We start from the raw sequence: 21,476 nt of genomic DNA, 5'->3' as shown, positions 1-21,476 counted from the left end.
AGTTATTATTTTCATGAAAACGTTTTTAAATGCAGAGTATGGTAAAGACAAGAGTGCAGATATTACACATGGATCCTACCGAAGATAATGCACTTATATAGAGCCATGAGGCAGCAGTAGCGGACGTTCAGGAAAACCAACTGACAGGTACATTCGCAGTTCTATTTCAAAAACTGGAACTAATGTCTTCTACGATGTCTGATCTAATGAATCACGTAAGAGAAATTTCAGATGCACGAGTAGTGATGTCTACAGCAAAGAACGAGATTTCACGCTGTTTAAGGAAGTAAATAGTTAAGAAACACAGCGAAACCTTCTTAGAAATAGGAGCATTTTCGTCAAGGTACGACGCTTTAGAAAACGAATTATCTGATGATATAGTGGTTTTAAAATTAGCATGCTTTGGAATACCGGAGACTGAGCAGAAGCAATCAGATGAAGTAAATGAGGTTTAAAAAAGAAGAAACTGTCCTATCGGAACTGTTCAATAGCTACCTCATAAAGTAGATAATATTATTTCTGAACAAGAGAAATCGTTAAATGATAGATTCGAGCGGCAAGGATGGCATATGGTAACAGATTTTGTTTCTTGGATATCTGGGAAGGACACACATTTCTATTTGTTAGCCGATGATGAAATCCAAGAACCAATAGGGACACGAAACTTCTTGGCAGATTAAAACTGTGTGCCGGACCGAGACTTGAACTTGCCTTTACCTTTCGCAGGAGAACTTCCGTGAAGTCTGGAAGGTAAGAGACGAGGTGCTGGCGGAAGTAAAGCTGTGAGGACGGATCGTGAGCTGCGCTTGGGTAGCTCAGTAAGTAAAACACATGCCCATGAAAGGCAAAGGTCCAGATTTCGAGTCTCGGACCGGCACACAGTTGTAATCCGCGAGGGGGTTCCGTATCAGAACACGCTCTGCTGCAGAGTGAAAATTTCATTCAGCTGTATCAACAATTTATAATGAGGTCATGCTGAGAGCTTGTCGTTCCGGTTGTCAAACTAATGTCAAGTTGCATAAATCAATAGAAGAACTGAACCAAGGTACATAACAATGGCAGCAGGCTGTTAGTGAGCAAACTAAAGAAAGGCTTAGTGGAAATGAAAGAGAGAAATCTGTTGGAGGAGGTTCTGAGAACAGTTTTGCTCATGAACCTAGGCCACTATATACAAAGTACGTGCAAGCGGTACAGTCAACTCCATTATTCCATATTTTCTACTGTAATATTAGTAATTTTCACCTCACAAACATTAATATACGCTCAATAATAAACGCCTGATGGCCTAAAGTTATCGAACAATTGTAAAGCAAAAGAAATGAAACATCGCATAGCAGCGACAGAATCTATTATTCTTTATCTTTGCCGTTCTTGCGCGGTGCCTGTAAATCTCTATGTACATGTATCGATTAATGATATAAAAAAGAATTCTGTTGTTTCAAGACAAATGAAGCATTTGGCGCCTCACCTTTTACTGTTTGTATTCCATGAAAGGCGGAGGCGGACTTGCTGCGTTCCGCAACAGTATTTTATATTTTTTGTGAAAATCTTGAGTGAATACGCCAGTTGTTATTTTTCCAATCAGAAAACACGTAGTTTCTTGTAACTGATTACGAACAGACAGCATCAAGAGGACATTTTGACTGTATTGTATAAAGTATTTAACCACAATGGTCATCTATTATAATTTAATATCTATCTATTATAATTTAATATGAAAAGGTACGCAGCATTAAAAAACGTGTGTTAAAGATAAGTGTGCTTATTTTAGTAAATTAACGTTGATGATGTCCATCTCCTTATTTACTTGAATGATAATTATTTTGTGTTAGTTCATCACCAGAAATTACGCTCACGCTGATGGGCCGAATGCAGCATGAGGCAGAAGGAACATTATCGTTTTCCTATATTTCTGAATCAACTCTTTTTTAATTGTGTAGTGTTGCATTTCTTTTAAAGTCTATAAATCTTCTGGTCCCTTAGTGTTGTTCCGGGTATGACTACATCGCGACTATAAAAATGCATAGAAATGATAATGTTTCTTCCGAACGATCTCAAATACTGTATATCAATATGCTGCTCTTAGTCAGGTATTTAATGCTCAACGTATGTTGTTATAATAGTGTAATCAATCCCTGATTCTGTTGCCAAGTGGCCCGCTAAAATATTTTTCAATATATATATAATAACAATTCTCTCTGCTTCTGTGATGGTGAAGGTAAATTTAATATACCACAATTGTAAGTGTTGTTTCCAGACAAGAGAAACGTCCACCTGGTCACGTTTATGAAAGCATTTCATGGTGTAATGCCACAACCTTGGTCAGATGCACAAAGAATGACGTTCATAAGCGATTTATCCAGCGTAATGCTACTTTATGAGCTACAGAGGTTGCAGAATATTTTAAGAAATACGAAGAATTTGAAAGCATTCTAGCCAAATATAGGTCTGCTAGAGTGCAGGAATGGCTACAAAAAGAAATTTCTAAACTGGAACTACTCCAGTCATACTAAGGCAGCCCCAGGAAATCTTTTAAAACATATTTCAACAGGACTAGGTTTCGGAACAGTCTTACAACGCACAGAGATCTAGTGAGGACACTTAAAAAATTATGAATGTGAGGGAACAGAATGTGAAGGGATGCATGTATGTTCCAGATCATATTGACTTAATACACGAAAACATAAAAGTGGTAATGCAAAATGTGAGAGCTAAAAACAACAACAACAACCACTATACGTAGCAAAACCACTGCACAAATCATACTGGTCACCATACCATGCCGGAGAACAGCAGAGTAACACTCAGAATAACAACAACAATCACAGCCACAATAATCAATTCAATAGACATCAATAGAAACACCTTGATAACTGGTATAATCTGGATTATATGAATCACAGTGGCAGAATAAGTCACAGAGCTACCAAGTAAACAATAAATGAAGAGGTACGATTCCAGATATGAATGTGGCAGACAGTGTGAATTGGCCCATCAGCTTCAAGGAAAACTAAATGCGACTACAATAGGAACTGAAATCTTGGTCGAGGGATGAATAGAGGCAGCAGTCAAGTTATTCAACTGATTAGGTATGCTAAAGAATGTGTTATTCCAGATGACCTGTACTCTGGCGCCACTACGGCAGTCAACAATCAGTCACAACGCGCATTAGAGACGTACGTTGAAGCTATTCCAACCATAATTGTAAGGTGTTGTAAGCACTGCCAAGGACGGAAGGTGGGACTTATAAGCAGCCAGTGAAACATTTGGCTTAAATTGGTAACAACTTGTGGGCACTACTACTACTACTACTACTACTACTACTACTACTACTACCACCATAAAGAAGCAAGTAACGAATAAAGCAAAGGAATCATATGTGATGAACAATGTGCAAACTTAACTGATATTTTGTTAAGTTGTTCCACGGTATCTGAGGAGAGACCTTGTTGTAATACAAGGATACTGGTGCCATCCAAAAGTCAGTTCAGATGAAAAAATTGTTAGTAAAGAAAAACTAATTCCATGTAAATCAGTGAACGCCTTCTCAAGTTGAAGGCCTTTCCCCGCTTTTACCACGGCTTCTCGTGAAATTTGACCGAATGGTGAGGCATAATTAATAAATTCACCCAGGGCAAGAAAGAAATCGAACTTCACGAGGAGGAAAAAGAAAGCAACAATCTTGATGTCATGTAATAGTCGAAAATGTAACAAAATAGCTGCGTAAAAAAGTGGAACAAAGATCTCAATATAACATCTAAAAATTAAACTTTATTAAATCGTAAAATAAGAAAAAATTTGAAGTCAACAAGCAGTTCTGAAGTACACAGAATGCAACGTAACAAAAGAAAATAATCTGTAACGAAAGGCACCCTGATACTAACCTCCCCATGTCAAACAAAGCAAAAACCAAAACCTCAATGGAAAGAAACTAACTAATAAACACAGAGAAAGAAGAAAAGAACTATAAATAATTCCAAAAGCTGGTGGCATCAGTATGACGTTAGGCTTGGTTACTCTGCAGCTAAAGTCTGTCGGCATTAGGGACATTGTAATGTGCCTCATGTAGATCTTGTTTGTATCTTATTGAGATCGCATGCTTTGCGATATCTTTCTCTTTGAACTTTCGCATAAGAAGCTGGATGTGTTGTATGCATGGTCTGTTTGAAAGTTTCTGACGCTATTCCAGATTGTAGCACTGAAACAAGGCTTAATAAAAGGGATTGTCATCTATTACAGAACCCCTTTTGATAGTTATTCTTGTACTGAGGTACTAGGAAGCAATAGGCACTGATGTTGTATTGTGTGCTTACGAAGCAAATGAAATAATTAACTAAAATAGTTTGACTCAGCTACATAAAGTAAATCAGCCTCAGTCATTGACGGTTAAATGAAAGAATTAAGTAAATGATCTTTAGATATCACAGGATGACTGAAGTGAAAATAATATAATGCTAATGTGTGGTGCATTTAGGTTTCCGTCTGATTGATATTCTTTTTAAATCGGCATATTGTCTTTTTTCCCCATGGCGAATTTAAGCATCTGCAACTTGGAATTAGTTTTCAAGGATTAAATGTTTGCTTTGCATATCACTCAAGACACTTTGCTTTACTCCGCGTACCATCAGACAGAACTCGCGATTAAGGAAATACTACAATTTTGTAGCGTTGCGACTTATATGTATACAACAGCATCATCTGCGAAAAGCTTCCATAAGCCATCTGCTATACATAGACTGGGACATGAGCCGTCTACCTCCATTAAGTTTTCATAATAAACAGACACATTTACATTTATCAACTCATTCTGTCCCCTGATCCATCTATTTCTCGTCCCCGTCCCCAGTAAGCGTCTGCATTATTTGTTGAGATACTCTCCGTTTTTTTTTTGTGGTTTTTCACGTTTTGAATTCAGTTTCGCAGTCGTATGTCAAAATTGGCAACACACGCCAAATTTAAACTTTCCGTTAAAAGACATTAGTAAGTGATTTTTAAAGCTATTTACTTATTGAAAACTACTCCATGCCACTCTTTTCACTTCTTTTACGTACATCACAATCGTTGGCTTCAACTGTTTTTACGACAAAAAATTTATCACCTTCTTTGAGTGGATAGTTAATATGCATTATTTCCTAACTGATTTGATCGTAGCACAGTGTTTAGTCTTAACATAAATGAGAAGCAGGTCTACTACGAATCTGCACTATCGAGTTCTTATAGTCTATAATGGTTAATCTTCACTAGAGCCAAACAGTAAAAAGAAAGACCCCTGTGAAACGGAAGTGCTTCAGACATGTTCCATTATGACCCCAGTTCCATTATCACCCAAGTTCTTCATTTTTCCAGCTTACACGTCTGAAAACTTCACCTAGCGTTGCTGAGAAAAATCACCTGCCCCTGTGTCAGTTCTGAATTTCTCACTATCTACTGGAAACCGTAGAACTGCTGCATAAATTTTTCAGTACACTTACATTAGATTATTTCTCAAGGGCTCTTAGTACAGATTTTAAAGAATCGATTCAAAAGATTTTTCTGAATTTATGAATGTCAGACCACATTTTCGGTATTACAAGCGGATCTTTCTTTCCTTAACTTGAATCCAACGTTTCACAGTGTGGCTGGTGAAAATTTTATGAGAAATATTTCACACTGCAGAGAGGAAACTACAGTACGTCTGTCTAATATGTTTTTTCTTATGAAGTAAAATAATTACTTCACTTAATTAGTTTTACTCGTGCCCAGAAAAATGATACCGTGCTTAAGACACTGAACTCGTACTGGAACCGGAAGTCCAGATCTTAGTTCTCTTCGTTTCCCTAATTCGCTTAAAGCAAATGGCGGAAGGGTTTTTATGGAAAGGACACGACCGATTTCCTGATACATCCTTCCCCAACCTGAGTTTGTGCCTCGTCATCAACCCTAATCTGCCCTTTTTCTTTTTTCATTAAGGTTCAAAATAGATTTTAGTTTCTGAAAACCTGAAGATCTAAGTACCGAACTGTATGTATAGATCGGAATTATTTTTGTTGCACTGACGACAGTGAAAGAGATAATAGAGGCAATCAAAATACTAAGCAGAAGCAAAGCTCCAGTGAGAGATGGAGTAACAGATGAACTAAAACAGGAAGGAGATACAATCGCGAAACAAATACAGGAACTCGTGGCCAAAATTTGGAAGGCAGAAAGAATCCCAACTGAGTGGAAACAAACGGTAATAGTAGGGCCATAAAAAGGGCAGAAGAAATTATAGAGGCGTTCATTAATTATCACAGCCTACAACGTGTTGTACAAAATTCTCCAGAAAGACTGAATCATATTCGCAAGAAGAAGTAGATAAGAGACACCTGGCATTTGCGAATAATTGATCCACCACTGACAAGATGTTTGTACTAAAAGAAACCATATCAAGATATGGGAAATACAACAAAACAACGGCAATATTGTTTGTTGATTTTAAGAAGACCTAGGATGACATTAACAGAGAAAAGCTCTGAGAGAAACTGCAGAATTTCGCAATACAAAAGAAGATTACAAATCATGCCACAGTTCCATTGCAAGCATCGAAAAGCATACTGAATATGGACGGACAATATGCCAAGGCTTTTGAAATAAACATAGGAAGCAGGTAAGGACATGGAAGATCACCACGCTTGTTCAACGTAATAACAATAGTAATAATAATACAAGAAGCAATTGATGCAGCATGTGAAGAAAAGATGGAATTAAGACAAGAATAGCAATTACTGCACTGGTTTTTGCAGGTGACATTGCATTAATCACTGAAAATCTTGATGAGCTAAAAATACTAACAAGAAAGCTATTTCAAAATCAAAGGAAGTTCGATTAGAAGTAAATCACAATAAAAAAAGGCGGATAACCACTTGCTTAAAAAATCTGTTGAGTTTAAATAGCTGGGACCGCTAGTGAACGACAGAACTGATGAGAAACAAGAAATAGAAGGAAGTATTAAGGCCGCATTCATAGCATCATATTTTCCCAAAAAATTACTGTCATCCAAATTTTTTAGAGAGAAAACAAAGTAAGGATATATAAAACAATAATCAGACCAATATCCTATATGGGACAAAAATAGAGAGAGAGGAGATACGTATACAGAGTGAAAGATAAGAAATTTTGAAAACAGAGTCCTGCGGAAAACGTTTGGACCAATTTGTGAGGGAGGAGAATGGTGAAGAAGAACGAACAGGGAGGTGACGAAGTTATATAATGAAACAGATTTTGCAGACGCCAAGACAAGAAGACTGACAGGGGCTCGCCATGTCTATAGAAGACAGAAGGAAACAAGATTGAGAGATGTGTCACAAATAACCAGGACAAAGAGATTAGGACAGACCGATCAAGTCGCCTGCGATTTTCAGATACTTGGAGCAAATGAAGAAAATATAAACGACAGAATGGCGAGGAGGAAGCTACCTGACGAGGCCAAATTCGACTGTCGTTTGTGGAGCCAGAAGAATAAAATTAACGAAGTGCTACAGACGGTTACCGTATCTAATCTAGTGATCCATCCCAACTTCACATGGATAACCCTAAGCATCTAGGGATTTATCTGCCATACAATTAATTTTGTTTACTGATATTGACCACTGCATTGCGTTATTGTTAAAATTCAAAGAACAACTTTTGTCCAGTCAATTCTAGCATGAGGCCGGCGCAGCCTACTTGTGTGTGACCCTTTTCCACATTATCCTTCACACTCTTGAAACTTCACTAACCAAAAAATTTGTTTTTATCAGCTTAACAAACGACGCATCCTGCATCGCAGACCATTTACGAAGTCAGCAGCGGCTCGTACCAGCCTGGTGCCACAGTCAGACAGTGTTATGCCTATTTCCATAATATGTGCGCATGATTCCAAAGAGTTCCGCTAATCACCGCTATATGGCAAGGCATCGTTTCACAGTGTTGAGAGATTTTAATTAATGTATGTATGTAGAATGTAGATAGTTGTCTTGATCCAAGAAGGAATTCTTTTCTCAGACCTTGGTCAAAATTATTATGTATTTTCCTGTACCATTTCTAAATAACTCCTCACTTCTTCTGTATACCACCTCATTTTCTGCAATGAACCTGTTACTTCACTTGCCTCATGTTATGTGTTACAATTTGAAAGGTGGCAAGCCCCTTGGACTGCCTCTTTTCATTTATTTACGTCTAATTATGCAGCTGGAGGGGAATCGTAGTTTAATCAGAGTCACCGTATTACAGTCATTGTGTGATCTGAGTTCACTTCCTCTTCTTAACCTTCAATAACCGACACAGTACTGGGTAAATTAGCTTGCTTTATGGGCTAGCTTTGGAAGTGAGGAGTGCCGTGAATATGAGACGAGCAGTTTTTAGCAAGACACAGGGAAACGAGCCATGGGGAGCTGTTGGCACACCGGTGTTTGCAGGACACTAGGCAGAAGGAGTGTAGGTGCAGCATCACCCTGTCAGAAAGGTGGCGGGGGGGAGGGGGTGGGGCGGGCCATGAAAGCTCTGCTGAACGGTGAAAGGGCAGAGACTATTGTTCAGGCTATAGCATCTCTTGTGGTAAGCTTGTTAAAGGAAATGCCTGAGCAGATATCCATCTGCAGAACATCACAAACAGCTCTGGCCTACTTAACGTTCAGAAGTGCCTACATAGTTGGCCACTAGCCTTCTGGACAGTTTTCTTCTTTTTTTTTTTTGACATTTTCATAGGTCCTATAATACAAGGCTAGCTTGTGGCTGAATGAGCACAACAATTAGTGTGTTGGAAGTGACATCAGGATGATATAACTTAGCAGGAAATTTTAAGAAAAGAGGAGAAGAAATTCAATTTAATGAGCTATTGACGTTTCACCGTATTTTGTCAAAGAAAGGGTTGTGCCACTGGTGAGGCTATAGTAACATTTGAGAGGACTGGTGGCTGTAGTTTATCGGTAGGACGAAAAGAGCACTCTTGTTTTTGACGACTTAGAAAATATTACACAGGTAAGTCACTGACAGGAGACAATGGAAAGAGTTGGCGTCTGCGCTCTCAAGTCGCGAAATCGTCTGGGGCCCAATGTTCTTTTTGTCAACTGCCCAATACCGTAGCGCTGAACCTCAGTCCAGGGAGCTGCCATGTCTCCACTCTGCTCCCACCACATGGAAGACTATGGTAAGCATCGGTTACAGCTCCAGAATATTAGGCATAGTAGGGCAAGTGAGACTTTTTTTTTCTCTTCGAGTCATCAATCTTCGCACTGATTTGATGCGGCCTTCCACGAATTCCGGATGTAGCATATGAAATGATTCACGTAGTTCCTACAAGGACTGTATTTCTCCTCGTAAATAATTGTGTTTTTGTTTATATGAATTAGGTGAAATTGTCTGGCCTCTGCATGTCGATTAAGTTGGACAGAACAAGGTCATTTCACTGTGCCTGGTCTGAAGTCCCTTTGTAGCACTTATTTTTATTCTGAGCTTTTTCTTTCGAAATACACTCATGTTTATCAATTCATGCAAAGCAAATAATTGTGAATATTATTAACAGGTGTAACTCACTGCCCACATCCTGTAAGACATTGAGTGTCAAATGAACTATAGTGATTGATATGCATCAACAATCTTCCATTTAACAGCAAATTCAGTCACAGAGTTCAACATTCTCCAGTTCAGGCATGAAGGAGATTGCATTGAGCTATATGCATATCTTGGTTCCAGTCCATTTCGAGTACTATATTGTCTTGACATGTGATGAAGTAGGGTAATATAGCCATTTCTCAGTCTGTGAGTTTGTAAAGCATAATGGCTGTCCTGTGTTTGTTGTTAGTGTCCTGATAATGTTTGCTGAGAGATATGTACATAAGTGAATTTATTAAGTTAACAATGAAGTAGACGTTAAAAATATGCTTAAAAACATGTGCACGTATATGTTGGTGAGGTCCATATTCTTGTACTGTGTTTTTAAGTGCATCATTCGCTTCGGTGGTTATTATGAAGCTTTGTGGTCCTCTTTGGTCTTAATATTCCTACTGCATAATATTACTCAATGTTAGGACAGCATATGCAAGCATCTTTTCCTTCTTTTGGTGACAAGTTTATCATGTATTTGACTGTCTTATTAAGTTAGTGCAGCAAGTGTAACTAGGATATTATAAGGAAAATTTTAAATATTCACAGTACTTTAATCATTTATGTACATCTATAACAATTACAGTAAGTTTTCATATTTTACATGTACAAATAAATAAATGCAAGGTCATTATTATGCAAATATATACTATTTATGTTGCAACAATTCCAAACAAAACTTTATAATCTTTAAGATAACACTACAGATACACAATTTGTTTTTTCCGGTTTCTACTTCATTTTGGTGATTAAGTAGGGATTAAGTAGTACGACACAGCAGAAAGCCAACGATCATAATGCCATGTCTGTAGTCCGTCTGTATAAATGTTAAACACACCTTATGTAAGGGTGGCTACACGCCACTAAATTATTTTGATCTCTGTAGTTTATCGGTCTGGTGCTACATAATGTACTCTATCAAAGAACACCTACGAAATATAACCTCACGAAAGTTTTCTGATATCTCGAGGAGCTCAACCTAATGTTTCTGTCCAGCAGTAACTTTAATCATATACGAAATGAGCACAGGAATATAATATGTCATTAATACTATGAACTCTTCATTTATCATTCTGTGATGTAACTTTCCAACGCATAAGAGAAACAAAAAGATGTGGCATCGACCGGTCAAGCGGCAACATCTTACGATGTACTTCACTTATCTATTTATTTATCAGTAAATTTAGAACCTCAAAATCACTTGAAAGCTTGACATAACATCTTCATTCAATCCTGCAATTTAAAAAGATATTCGGAAAGCTGTCATAGTAGGAGTTTAGTTATCTACATGTCAGTATCATCAACTATGCGTACATGGTACGTTTACATGTCAGTAGCATTCATCCCTGTTATTAGATACTTCGTGAAATTTCATTTTTCGTTCTTTCTTGTTTAAAATAAGCACAAATTGGAATTAGTGGCATTGCAAAGCAAATAGCTTGTGTTTATAACGAGTCGTCAATTTTCAGCGAGATGTTATTGAAACTTAATGTATAATTCAATAGTTCTTTAATCGTTTCAATTTTTTACATTCCTGTACCATTTGTAGCACAATTTCATAGCGGACAATCCTTATTGCAGGAATAGTGTATTTCTTCATCCACAAACTCATTCTCGCAATAATATACTGGATAACACCAAAAGACGTAAGAAAACTTCTTATTGAGTCCCAGTATCCTCCCAATAGAAGTTCCTGACCATATCTTTTGCATAACTTCAGATTGCAGCTTCCTTTTAGACACTTCCCGGAAAAATCTGATCCACTTTAATATATCTTGTGTAGCTCCAAGACTTGAGCTCAACGAGTATTTTAGCAACTTAATTTGAAGGGAAACATATTCTGTAGCGTCTTCTACGAACATGATATGTCATGTAACACGATAACAAATGCAATGGCCACTAGATTCGCCATGTGCTGCCTAAGACTTATGGTTTCTGAAGATGGTCACTATGTAACCGCAACTGGCCGTAATTAAAAACCTGTTCTCTGATTGTGTCTAGAAGAAACAAAAAGAAGGAGTATAAGACATCGCTGTATCACAACATTTTTGACCTTCCAGTCTGCATATTAGTCACAAACCATTCAATAATCAGTCGACCAAACGATATGAGGTTATGAGCGCTTACTCTCTGAATAGGCCACGCTTGCATGTAAAGCAAACAAAACACGCAGTCTGGCTGTAGATTGCTCCAATAAAGCTAACAAAATGTCCATTGAGGCTTAATCGTCCATCAATTAGGTCAGTGGATGAGCTCTGTATAGCGCAAGGCGCACCTCAAACACGCCGGCCTTTCAAGGCTATGTAACCAACTAATCCAGGCGATAATAAGCTACAACCCTTGACAACGTGAGGTCATTTATAGAGGGGGTGGTGGGGAAGCCCTATGGCATACAGGATGCGTGCCAGCCATCGACAGAATAGCAGACTTATAGAGCAGAACGAGTCATGGATTAAAATAATGAGAGACGAATGGTTCAACAAAGTAAGCGTCCCTGTTCGTAAAACTTCTGCTGTTATAAGGATTCAATATTGTATCTGAATTATATGCAAACGCACGCTGCGGTAATGGACATCAGGCAGATCACACTGACAGTTAACATGTACGGATTAAAAAAGCGTACTAGATTTCGATTTCATTACATCTTACGATGTCCGCAGACCAATAAATTGTTCCTATAGTTCAGGTCCTAATAAGTTAGCAAATATGGCATAGAAATACAAAGTCTCCGGTTAAAGGCAAATGTCCGTATTCTGTCACATGCATTATTACCCAGCAGAATTAAACCCAGTTTTGTTCTTCCATTAGGGATTGTTAATAATGACGCTTTTCTCTGAGAGTGACCTTACGTTCGTGCACGTTTTACTTTGCATTTATTTTATTAACAAATACGTATTTTCCATTAGTATTATCTGGATTCAGAGTAACCACGTCCGATCACAGGTATTTGAGTGCCACTACAGATTATTTTCGATAAGTAGTAATGAAATACAATTCGTACCGATACCGGGACTTGAATCCCCGTCTCTTGATTGCTAGGCAGAAATAGCATTGAGGCTAGCACAGCTGCACAAAATATTCTAGTCCATTGCCTTCCGTAACACAGACTTCAATTTATGCCCCAGGCCAACTTGATTTTCCCCCTTCCTAAATCGTACAGCTGAATTAGCCAAAATGCCACAGTAGGGTAATGGATAGCAGATGTGTTTAGTAAGCAGCAGACCTGTGTTCAAGTCCCAGCCTTGTCACGAATTTTAATTTAGCACATGTGCTTCTGTTCTTATCGAAGATAAAGTTGAGACTCAGTATGTCTCCAAGAAAATGTAATTACATCAGATCAACTACAGATTATATTTCTGTATCATCGACTATAAAAACTAGAGACATACCTCATCAAAACAAAGATTTATGTATCTTCGAGGTCGTATATGAGTTTTAGGCATGACATCGGCTTTTCCAAGTTTGCAAATCGGGAAGAAATGTAAATTCTCTCAAACCGCGTAAGAGATGGAATGATCATGTCACTGAGATTGTAATTGTCAATATTTCCTCTTCTATTAAATTTTTCCAATGGCCTGTTTCTATGAGATTAGCCTTATATTAATGTTTTCCTCGGGATAGTCCGAGTTCAGTCACAGAAGTATTTGAAATGTATTCATTTACATCTTAATCTTTAGTACAAGATTGTTAGCAGTAAATAAAGTAAAGAAATCTGCACTCTGGAGTACAATGAAACTTGCTTGTTTTCGTGTATAAGCATGAAAGTGCACAAGGCACTCTGCGAATTCCATTTAGATATTACTTTCAGACGAGATCTATTTCTTCGGCATAGATCCGGTAACAGTTCCTCTCTCTACGTTTCTAATTCGATGCACAGTTTGTTGCTGAGTGTACATTTGTAGAGCTGGGCTGGATCGTCGAGCGATCTCCCTCTACTTCCAGCAGAAGGTGCGCCACGCCGTCGAGGCTAGTCAGCAGGCCGTCCTACGACTTGGCGGGAACCGGCGGGGTGGAGGCGGCGCCCGGCGGTGCCGGCGGGGGCGGCGAAGACGCGGAGGCGGCTGCGGCGGCGACGGCGGCGAGGCGCTGCTGCAGCGCCACCTGGTGCTCCTTGGCGCGCATGCGCAGTGCTTCGATACTATGTTTGCGGGATTCAGGTGACGCGCACGGCTGCGGGGAGGCGGCGCGCTCCGGAGCTGGAGGAGGCGGCGGGGGCGACGGCCGCTCCTGCGGCTGCGGGGGCGGCTGCTGGTGCTGGTGCTGCTGCGCGGCGTGCGGCAGCGGGGGCGGCAGCGGGAAGGCGGCGGCCAGCGGCAGCCCGCCTCCGGCCAGCATGTACTGCGACAGCAGCGCCTGCAGCGGCGGCGGTGGGTGGCCGGCCTTGCCGCCAGGCCCCCATGGCAGACCCAGCCCGAACACCGGGGTGAAGCCCAGCGCCGCCCCCGGCCAGAAAGGATCCGGAGGCAGAGGCGGCAGACCCAGCGGCGATGGCACGAAGTCAGCCAGACCTGTGACACACAACACCATACCCATCAATGAAAGGTCCTCCAAAAATGGTACAAATGGCTCTGAGCACTATGGGACTTAACTTCTGAGGTCATCAGTCCCCTAGAACTTAGAACTACTTAAACCTAACTAACCTAAGGACATCACACACATCCATGCCCGAGGCAGGATTCGAACCTGCGACCGTAGCGGTCACAAGGTTCCAGAAAGGTTCAACAGCATTTTCTGTCTATGAACTGTTCTAGCCAGATGCGAAATACGACGATGTGATATTTCATTCTTACAGCTGCAATATAACAAGTAATAAGGAAGGCACATCATCACAACCACAACCACCACCACCACTACCATTACCATTACCACCACTCCCCTTTTTTGCTGTTACGGTACCCCTCGCCTCCTCGGTTTCCCTTGACGTCTTCTCCAACCTGGGTTAAATCATCTTATCTGGAGTCGTAACCATTCTCCACTCATTCTTTCGACATGGTTGTTCCAGTTTCTTACATTTTTTTGTATTTTTTGAGAGTAAATCGAAGAAATACGGAAGTAATGATAAGTAATAGCAATGAGAACAGCGTGAAACTTAATATCAAGATTGGTGACCATGAAGTAGATGAAGTAAAGGAATTTTTCTACCTAAGAAGCAAATAACTCATGACGAACGGGGCAAAGAGGGCACAAAAAGTAGACTAGCACTGGCAAAAAGGGCCTTCGCGGTCTAATAGTGTCAAACATAGGCCTTAATTTGAGGAAGAAATTTCTGAGGTTGTACGCTTGAAGCACAGAACTGTATGGTAGTAAAATAAACGGGAGAATCGGAACACAAGAGAATCGAAGCATTGGAAGTGTGATGCTACTAAAGATTGTTGAAAATGAGGTGGACTCATAAGGATAGATATGAGGAGATACTCCGGAGAATCAACAAGGAATGGAATAAGTGGAAAATACTGACGAGGAGAACGGCAGGACGATATGGCATCGTTAAGACATCAGAGAATAACTTCCATGGTACTAGAGGGAGCTGTAGAGGGTAAAAACTGTAGAGGAAGACAGAGACTGTAAAACACCCTGCAAACAACTGAGGACGTAGACTGCAAGTGCTACCCTGAGTGAAGAGGTTGGCACAGGAGGTGAGTTCGTGGCGGGTTGCATCAAACCAGTCAGAAGCCTGATGACTTTAAAAAATTGAAGATATAACATGCAAGATCGGGCAATCAGAAGTGGCCCGGACGCATGTAACATACCTCGTGACATCCACACCATGTTGACGACCGCTACGTGGTCCACACCGGTTCCCTGGAGCGCATCTACACCGCCTTCATACCTGACAGAGTTGTTAACAAAAGTCAGTCTGGTTGCGGCCATAGATAGACGCACAAGTCACCTGATCTGTCAGTGTGCCCTTACTTCGTGTGGGGACTCCTGATGTCTAAGGTGTGTTGTTGTAACCCTCTGAGTCTTCAAGAATTGAAGCAGAACATTTCGGATGAGACTGCTGCAATTCCAGCAGCTCAGCTTGGTCCGCCTTCAGAGACATGCTGACCAGGGCACAGAAGTGCCAAGAGATGAATGTTGGTCACTTTCAACGTCTGCCATAATCAGCTTAGTACTGTATTTCTTTTCCTCTGCTGTGTTTCTTTGTACCCTGGTACTCTGTTCTCCGGACTACTTTTCTTTGCTCCAATCAGTATTTCCCTGACAGAGAAATTTCTAAATCTGTCAGTTAAGGTGCGTCCCTTGCTTTTAGAAATCTCATTTCTATTGCTTGTATGCGACTCCCTTGGCATTTATTTATAACCCACGATACGCTTTCACAAACAAGCATTGGGACTATCATTGTTTTTTCTTCGTCTTATTTTTTAGACACCGTTTTCTTGTTTCGCGTATACCCAGAAACGTTGCTAACTTCTTCGCAATGTCCTCTTTGCATGTGACGTCTCAATCTAAATAGTCAAAATGTTTTTACTTTATTATTAATCATAATTTTTGCCTGGTCAAGGTGTTATCCGTTAAAGGCAATTGATTCCCTGCACGATTGGTCGATAGCGCAAGAGACGTCTGATCTGTGATTCACAATAACCAAGGTGACTTCAGTGTGGGCTACTTCAGCTGACACATTTTCAAGATCTGAGATGACGTGGACCCTGTGAATCACGGTACGAAGTAGCCCTTCACGCTGAGTCGGATGGTAACAACTATCAACCTGTAGATACATGTTGGTGTGAGTTGGCTTCTCCAACGTAATTTCAGCTTTCCTCTTCACTGACCTATGAAGGAAAGGAAGGCAGCCACAATTTTCATCACGAAATGATTATCCTGGGGGATTTAATTCAGACGTTCTCCAACCCGTTTAAATGCTCTGTACCGCGAGGCATGCAGGTTTCAATGATGCCGACTCGAAGGCACGCTCGATGAAGTTGTCCAGAAACAATTTGGCAATATTTGGTGATAACGACCTTGTCATTGCAACTCTGTCGGTCAGTTCATTGTACTGGTCATTTAAAAAAAGTAAATGGAAATCAACACATGTCAAAAAAGGTTCGTCAAACCAGCTTCAAACCTAACCTCAATCGACCATAACGAATCAGACGAACACGAGTGAAGAGAGAGACCAAATCAAATCTTACAAACTTAACAGTTTCTCTAATCGACCTAAGAAATCCGCCGAACTCTGAATGTGATGCTCGGACCGACCTAGTAGTACGCTCAACAGAGTAGCAAGGGCTACAGTGGTGTAGGACAAGGAGGATCACGTTCAAAAGATGCATTGTTTACAATCTGATTTAGAGTATCGCAGGATCGGTGCTGACCCAACAAAAGTGAGTGTGTGTGTGTGTGTGTGGGAGGGGGGGGGGGCTGGAATACTAACAACCTCCCGAAGAAAAGCTTCTTGTCACAAGAGATTTATCAAGTGTACCCCCCATTCCCCTAGATTATATAGTTTCCCGGAGATCCACAAGGAAGAGGCTCCTCTTAGACCGAATAGCGTATGCAGGTAACCCAGAATATGTACTCTCTTCTGACAATGGTCCACTCTCGTTGTGGAATGCTCTTAGCAAAATACGACATACTTAACTTACTTTCTGAATTGCTCTCGTACAATGAGGCCGGTACATAGCCTACTTCTCCCTTACGGTATCCAACAGGCCTCTGTGCTTAACGTCTTCATCCGACGGGCGGATCACTGTCACCAGTGTCACATGCCCTCACTTCGTTACTCTCTGTGGAAAGAAATTTCATCCAGGACACTGGGACAAACTCTGCTGATCAGGAACTCTATTCCACATCCAGTCCACTTGCTGGTCAAATACTTGTGGTGAAAGTTTCTTACACCGTCAATATTCGAACCCATTACTTTTGAGTAGTGTTCCATCAACCAGGTGTGGGCAAGAGACCTCAACAACAGATGTAGGTAGCCAGGAAACAAATACACGAGGATTACTGATTGACCAGATGAAGGTTTTAGTATCTACAGCATACCAAGGATGATAGTGGATTTCGTGGTATGCACAGATAAGAAGATTAGCGGAAAGGAAAAGACGGGAGGAGTGGTCGAACTTGTGGAAAGAGTGATGACTTTAAAAAAAAAATGTGGGCAGAGTGCACTCGCATCGAGTTTCTGGCGGCGCGCGGTATCCGAGATTGGGGACCCCTCCCTCTCAGCGAGCTGAGCCGCGATATGGGGGCTGGGGCAGGCTGCAGGCTCCAGCCACTCCCAGCGGCGGTCATTGAGAGCGGCTTATCGGCGCGCGCCGCACGCGCCCTTTTTATGAAGCACGACTCAAACGGCGAGGAGCGTGCGCCGGATCCAGCCACAAAGCGCGTACAGCCCGCGCCGTTTTGGCAACACTAATGAAGACGACCGCCGCCGTATCCGTGCGGCGAAAAGCCGGTGCCGCCTCCCTCGCGACACATGTCCTCGCTGTTACGTACCGCGAGACGCACATATCGTTGTGACATCTTCCGAGTGTGACATTCACTTTGGCAGCAAGTGTCTATGAGTCATCTCGCTCCGTGATGTTCTGTACAGGGACTGACGAAGCGTGTTGTCACCACAATTCGAGGTCAAGTTGACAAATACCCTACCTGCTACTTGACGACAGCATTCACGATGATTTTCTTTGAAGTTCCCTTGTTGACTAATATCCTCTGCCCAAGTTTTTCAGCACCAAAATCTGCATTTGCTATTTAGTGGCGCTAGCCTCCCCCCCCCCCCCCACACACACACGTACACACAAATGTATAGTCCGCTTTGAACCGTCGGAATGGAACAGGGGTGGGGTAAATGACGGTGGTATCAGAAGTAATCTCTACCACACACCTTTACTGGTTGGGCTGCAAACTACCATGTACCTCTAAAACGGGGAATCTTGTCGAATGTTCACGTGCTACTGTCGTGAGCATCTACGGAAAGAGGTAGGACAGTAAAACTACAACAAGGAGTTAAATGGTTGGACGTCTACAATTCTTCATAGAACCTGATGTTCGGTAGCTTATCTGCACTGTAAAGTAGGGTATGTGGTGATCCGTGGCATCTCTGCCGAAAGAGCGCAATGTTGGAGCACGCACAAGTGTTTCGGAGCGTACTGTTCATCGTACAGTGTTGAACATGGAACTCCGCAGCAGACCACCCCTACGGGTTCACATGTTGACCCAAAGAAATGGTTCAAAAGGCTCTGAGCACTATGGGACTTAACATCTGAGGTCATCCCTCCCCTAGAACTTAGAACCACTTAAACCTAACTAACCTAAGGACATCACACACATCCATGCCCTAGGCAGGATTCGAACCTGCGACCGTAGCAGTCGCGCGGTTCCGGACTGAAGTGCCTAGAACCACTCGGCCACCGCGGCCGGCTGACCCAAAGACCTCGTCAATTACGACTGCAGTGTACACCGGACCATCGGGATCCGGCCGGTGATTAACGTGTCCGTTCTTCGGTTGAATCACGTTTTTGCTACACTTCGTCAATGGTCGTCTCCACAAATGCAGCCATCGAGGTCAACGTGCAGCACGCTACCGACGCAGGCCTGTGGCAGCAGTATTATGCTATGGGAGACATTCTCCTGCAATTACATGGGACCTGTCGTAGTAATCGAAGACACGCTGACAGCTGCGAACCATCTGATTGCTTCATGCTTGATGTCTTCCCCGACGACGAGGTCATCATTCAGCCGTACGACTGTCCGTGTCTCTGAACCAAAACCGTACTACAGTGGTTTGAGGAGCATTCTAACGAACTGACATTCACTCCTCGGCGACAAAATTCACCTAACATAAATATTTTGGATCCCATTTGAATCGCTATTGGGGGCCGTCACAGCGTACCCAAACCAGCGGCCCTTTATTTAAGGCGAATTGCATGACCTGTGTAGACATGTAATGCCACATATTTCACAAACCTACCAACAAGCTGTCGGATCCCAGATGCCCAGAATCTTATTTCGTTCTACGGTCGGACAAACAATGTATTAAGCAGGTGGTCATAATGCTTTCCCTGTACATATTAGCCAAGAATACATAAAAATTCGTAAATCGACACAAATACAAAAAACACGGTGATAAAATGTTTGTTATATGCTAACGTCCGGCCTCCTTATCCAACAAAGGTGTGTGGTGGAGGGTACTTATGATACCACTATCATTGCCGTTCCATTACCGAATGGTGCAAACCGACTGTCGATAAACTTCCGTATGAGCTCTAATTTCTCTCATTTGATTTTTCATCGCGATCGTTTCGCCAGACATTTGTGGCAGAAAGTAACATGTCACACTACTCCTCTTGGAATGTACACACTTAAATTCAACAGCAAAACTCTCCGTGGTAGACAAAACTTTTATTGTAACGCATGCCACCGGAATTTGAGCATATTCGAAACACTCTCTCGTTCAGCAAACGATCACCAGGAGCCATCCTTCATTGGATTTCTTTTATTAACTGGAGCTTGTAACAGCCACGAACTGATGAGAAATACACAAGAAATTGTCTTACAAGTCTATTCTCAGCCACTTCTTTCGTAGCCATATTACATTTCATCCTTGCAGTGCTATTCTAGATATTCTGAAAAACTTCCACCTGTAACGGCCATTACAGCTTCAATGAATATTGATCATTTTGCAGATAATATTATTCAGATGCGGGAAAAGGTTACAAGCTGATGGAGTGAAATGTGTGACTCGACTGCATGTTTCGACTATTCATACATCAAATACCTCAGCTTTTCCACTGTCAAAATTCCTCTCAGTGTCTGACGAAACACGAATTATTTCTCTTGCTAGATTAGTTCAACCAATTAGTTCTGAGTTACAGTTTTCGACATTTACTGTTTTAATCTATAATTATGAACCCTTTTTCACCACAAATCATTTCCCACAATATTTCCAAGAAAAAAAGTCTACTTTATTTTTCTTGGTAAATGGAAACCAACATCCACTCCATCGTTTGGTTTATACATTGTTTATGATGTGAAACTGTGTACGCACCTCTCATCAACAGTTCCTTATGGCTATGTTCCATGTAGAAGTATTCCTATCAAACTAATTTGCTATACGAATGTGGCGTTCAAGTTTACAAAGCTTTCTTGTAGTTAATTATTCATTTTAATTATTCCGTTCTTTACTTCTAATATACCTACGGCTGTCCAAGCCGTAGGTATATTAGAGCCATACATTTACGGTCGATCGCCTGATACCACTATATACACCTTATTTTATCTGTGGTTGCAGGTTTGGATTCTGCCTTCACGTGCACTACCTACAAGAGAAGTAAGAGCAGGTTTTCAGGGGCCTAGCCATTTCTTAACTGTTGGAATTACAGGACACATAGAAAATTTTTATGAATTTAATAAAAAGAAAAATTGTTGGGGTTTAACGACCTGTCGATGATGAGGTTATTAGAGCCGCAGCGCTTGCTAAGATTGAGGAAGGACGGGGAAGAAAATCGGCCGTGCTCTTTGGAAGAACCATCCCGGCATTCGCGATTCTGGGACTTCACGAAAAAACTAAATGTGGATGACCTGATGGGAATTTGGAACAACTTCCTCTTTAATATGAGTCCAGTATTTCACCCTCCAGCGTTGGTTGACGAATATCAGTTGGTGATAAACCGCATGTACTGAATAATTTATGTCTATGTACTATACTTTTTTACCTTCTTGAACGAAACGATAAAATGTTGAGATATGAACTTGACCCTTGACTTGCTCATGCGTGCTACAGTTTGCAATATATATTAATATTTGATCATGCTCTGACGACGAATATTCTTAAGTAGTGGGGAAAATGATTGTCAGGGTAATCAAAAAGCTACAGGCAGTGTATAAGAAATCGGACATCCTCAGCGAATGCAAGTAACAGAATATTACCTAAA

The 21,476-nt window shown here is 41.2% G+C and overlaps 1 protein-coding gene across 1 annotated transcript in view; it reads right to left on the bottom strand.

The window, feature by feature from the left end:
- Nucleotides 1–13,584: 13,584 nt before the first annotated feature.
- Nucleotides 13,585–21,476, bottom strand: part of LOC126088254 (retinal homeobox protein Rx2-like) — a 263,361-nt gene continuing 255,469 nt past the window's right edge. Inside the window, exon 7 of the mRNA XM_049906384.1 lies at nt 13,585–14,108. Within this exon, the coding sequence (XP_049762341.1) occupies nt 13,585–14,108 (524 nt within the window). The remainder of the gene's footprint in view (nt 14,109–21,476) is intronic.

Source organism: Schistocerca cancellata, chromosome 6 (assembly GCF_023864275.1).
Source record: "Schistocerca cancellata isolate TAMUIC-IGC-003103 chromosome 6, iqSchCanc2.1, whole genome shotgun sequence".
Lineage (NCBI taxonomy): Eukaryota > Metazoa > Arthropoda > Insecta > Orthoptera > Acrididae > Schistocerca > Schistocerca cancellata.
Note: the sequence above shows the minus strand (reverse complement) of the source record. Positions and strands in the feature narration are given on the sequence as shown.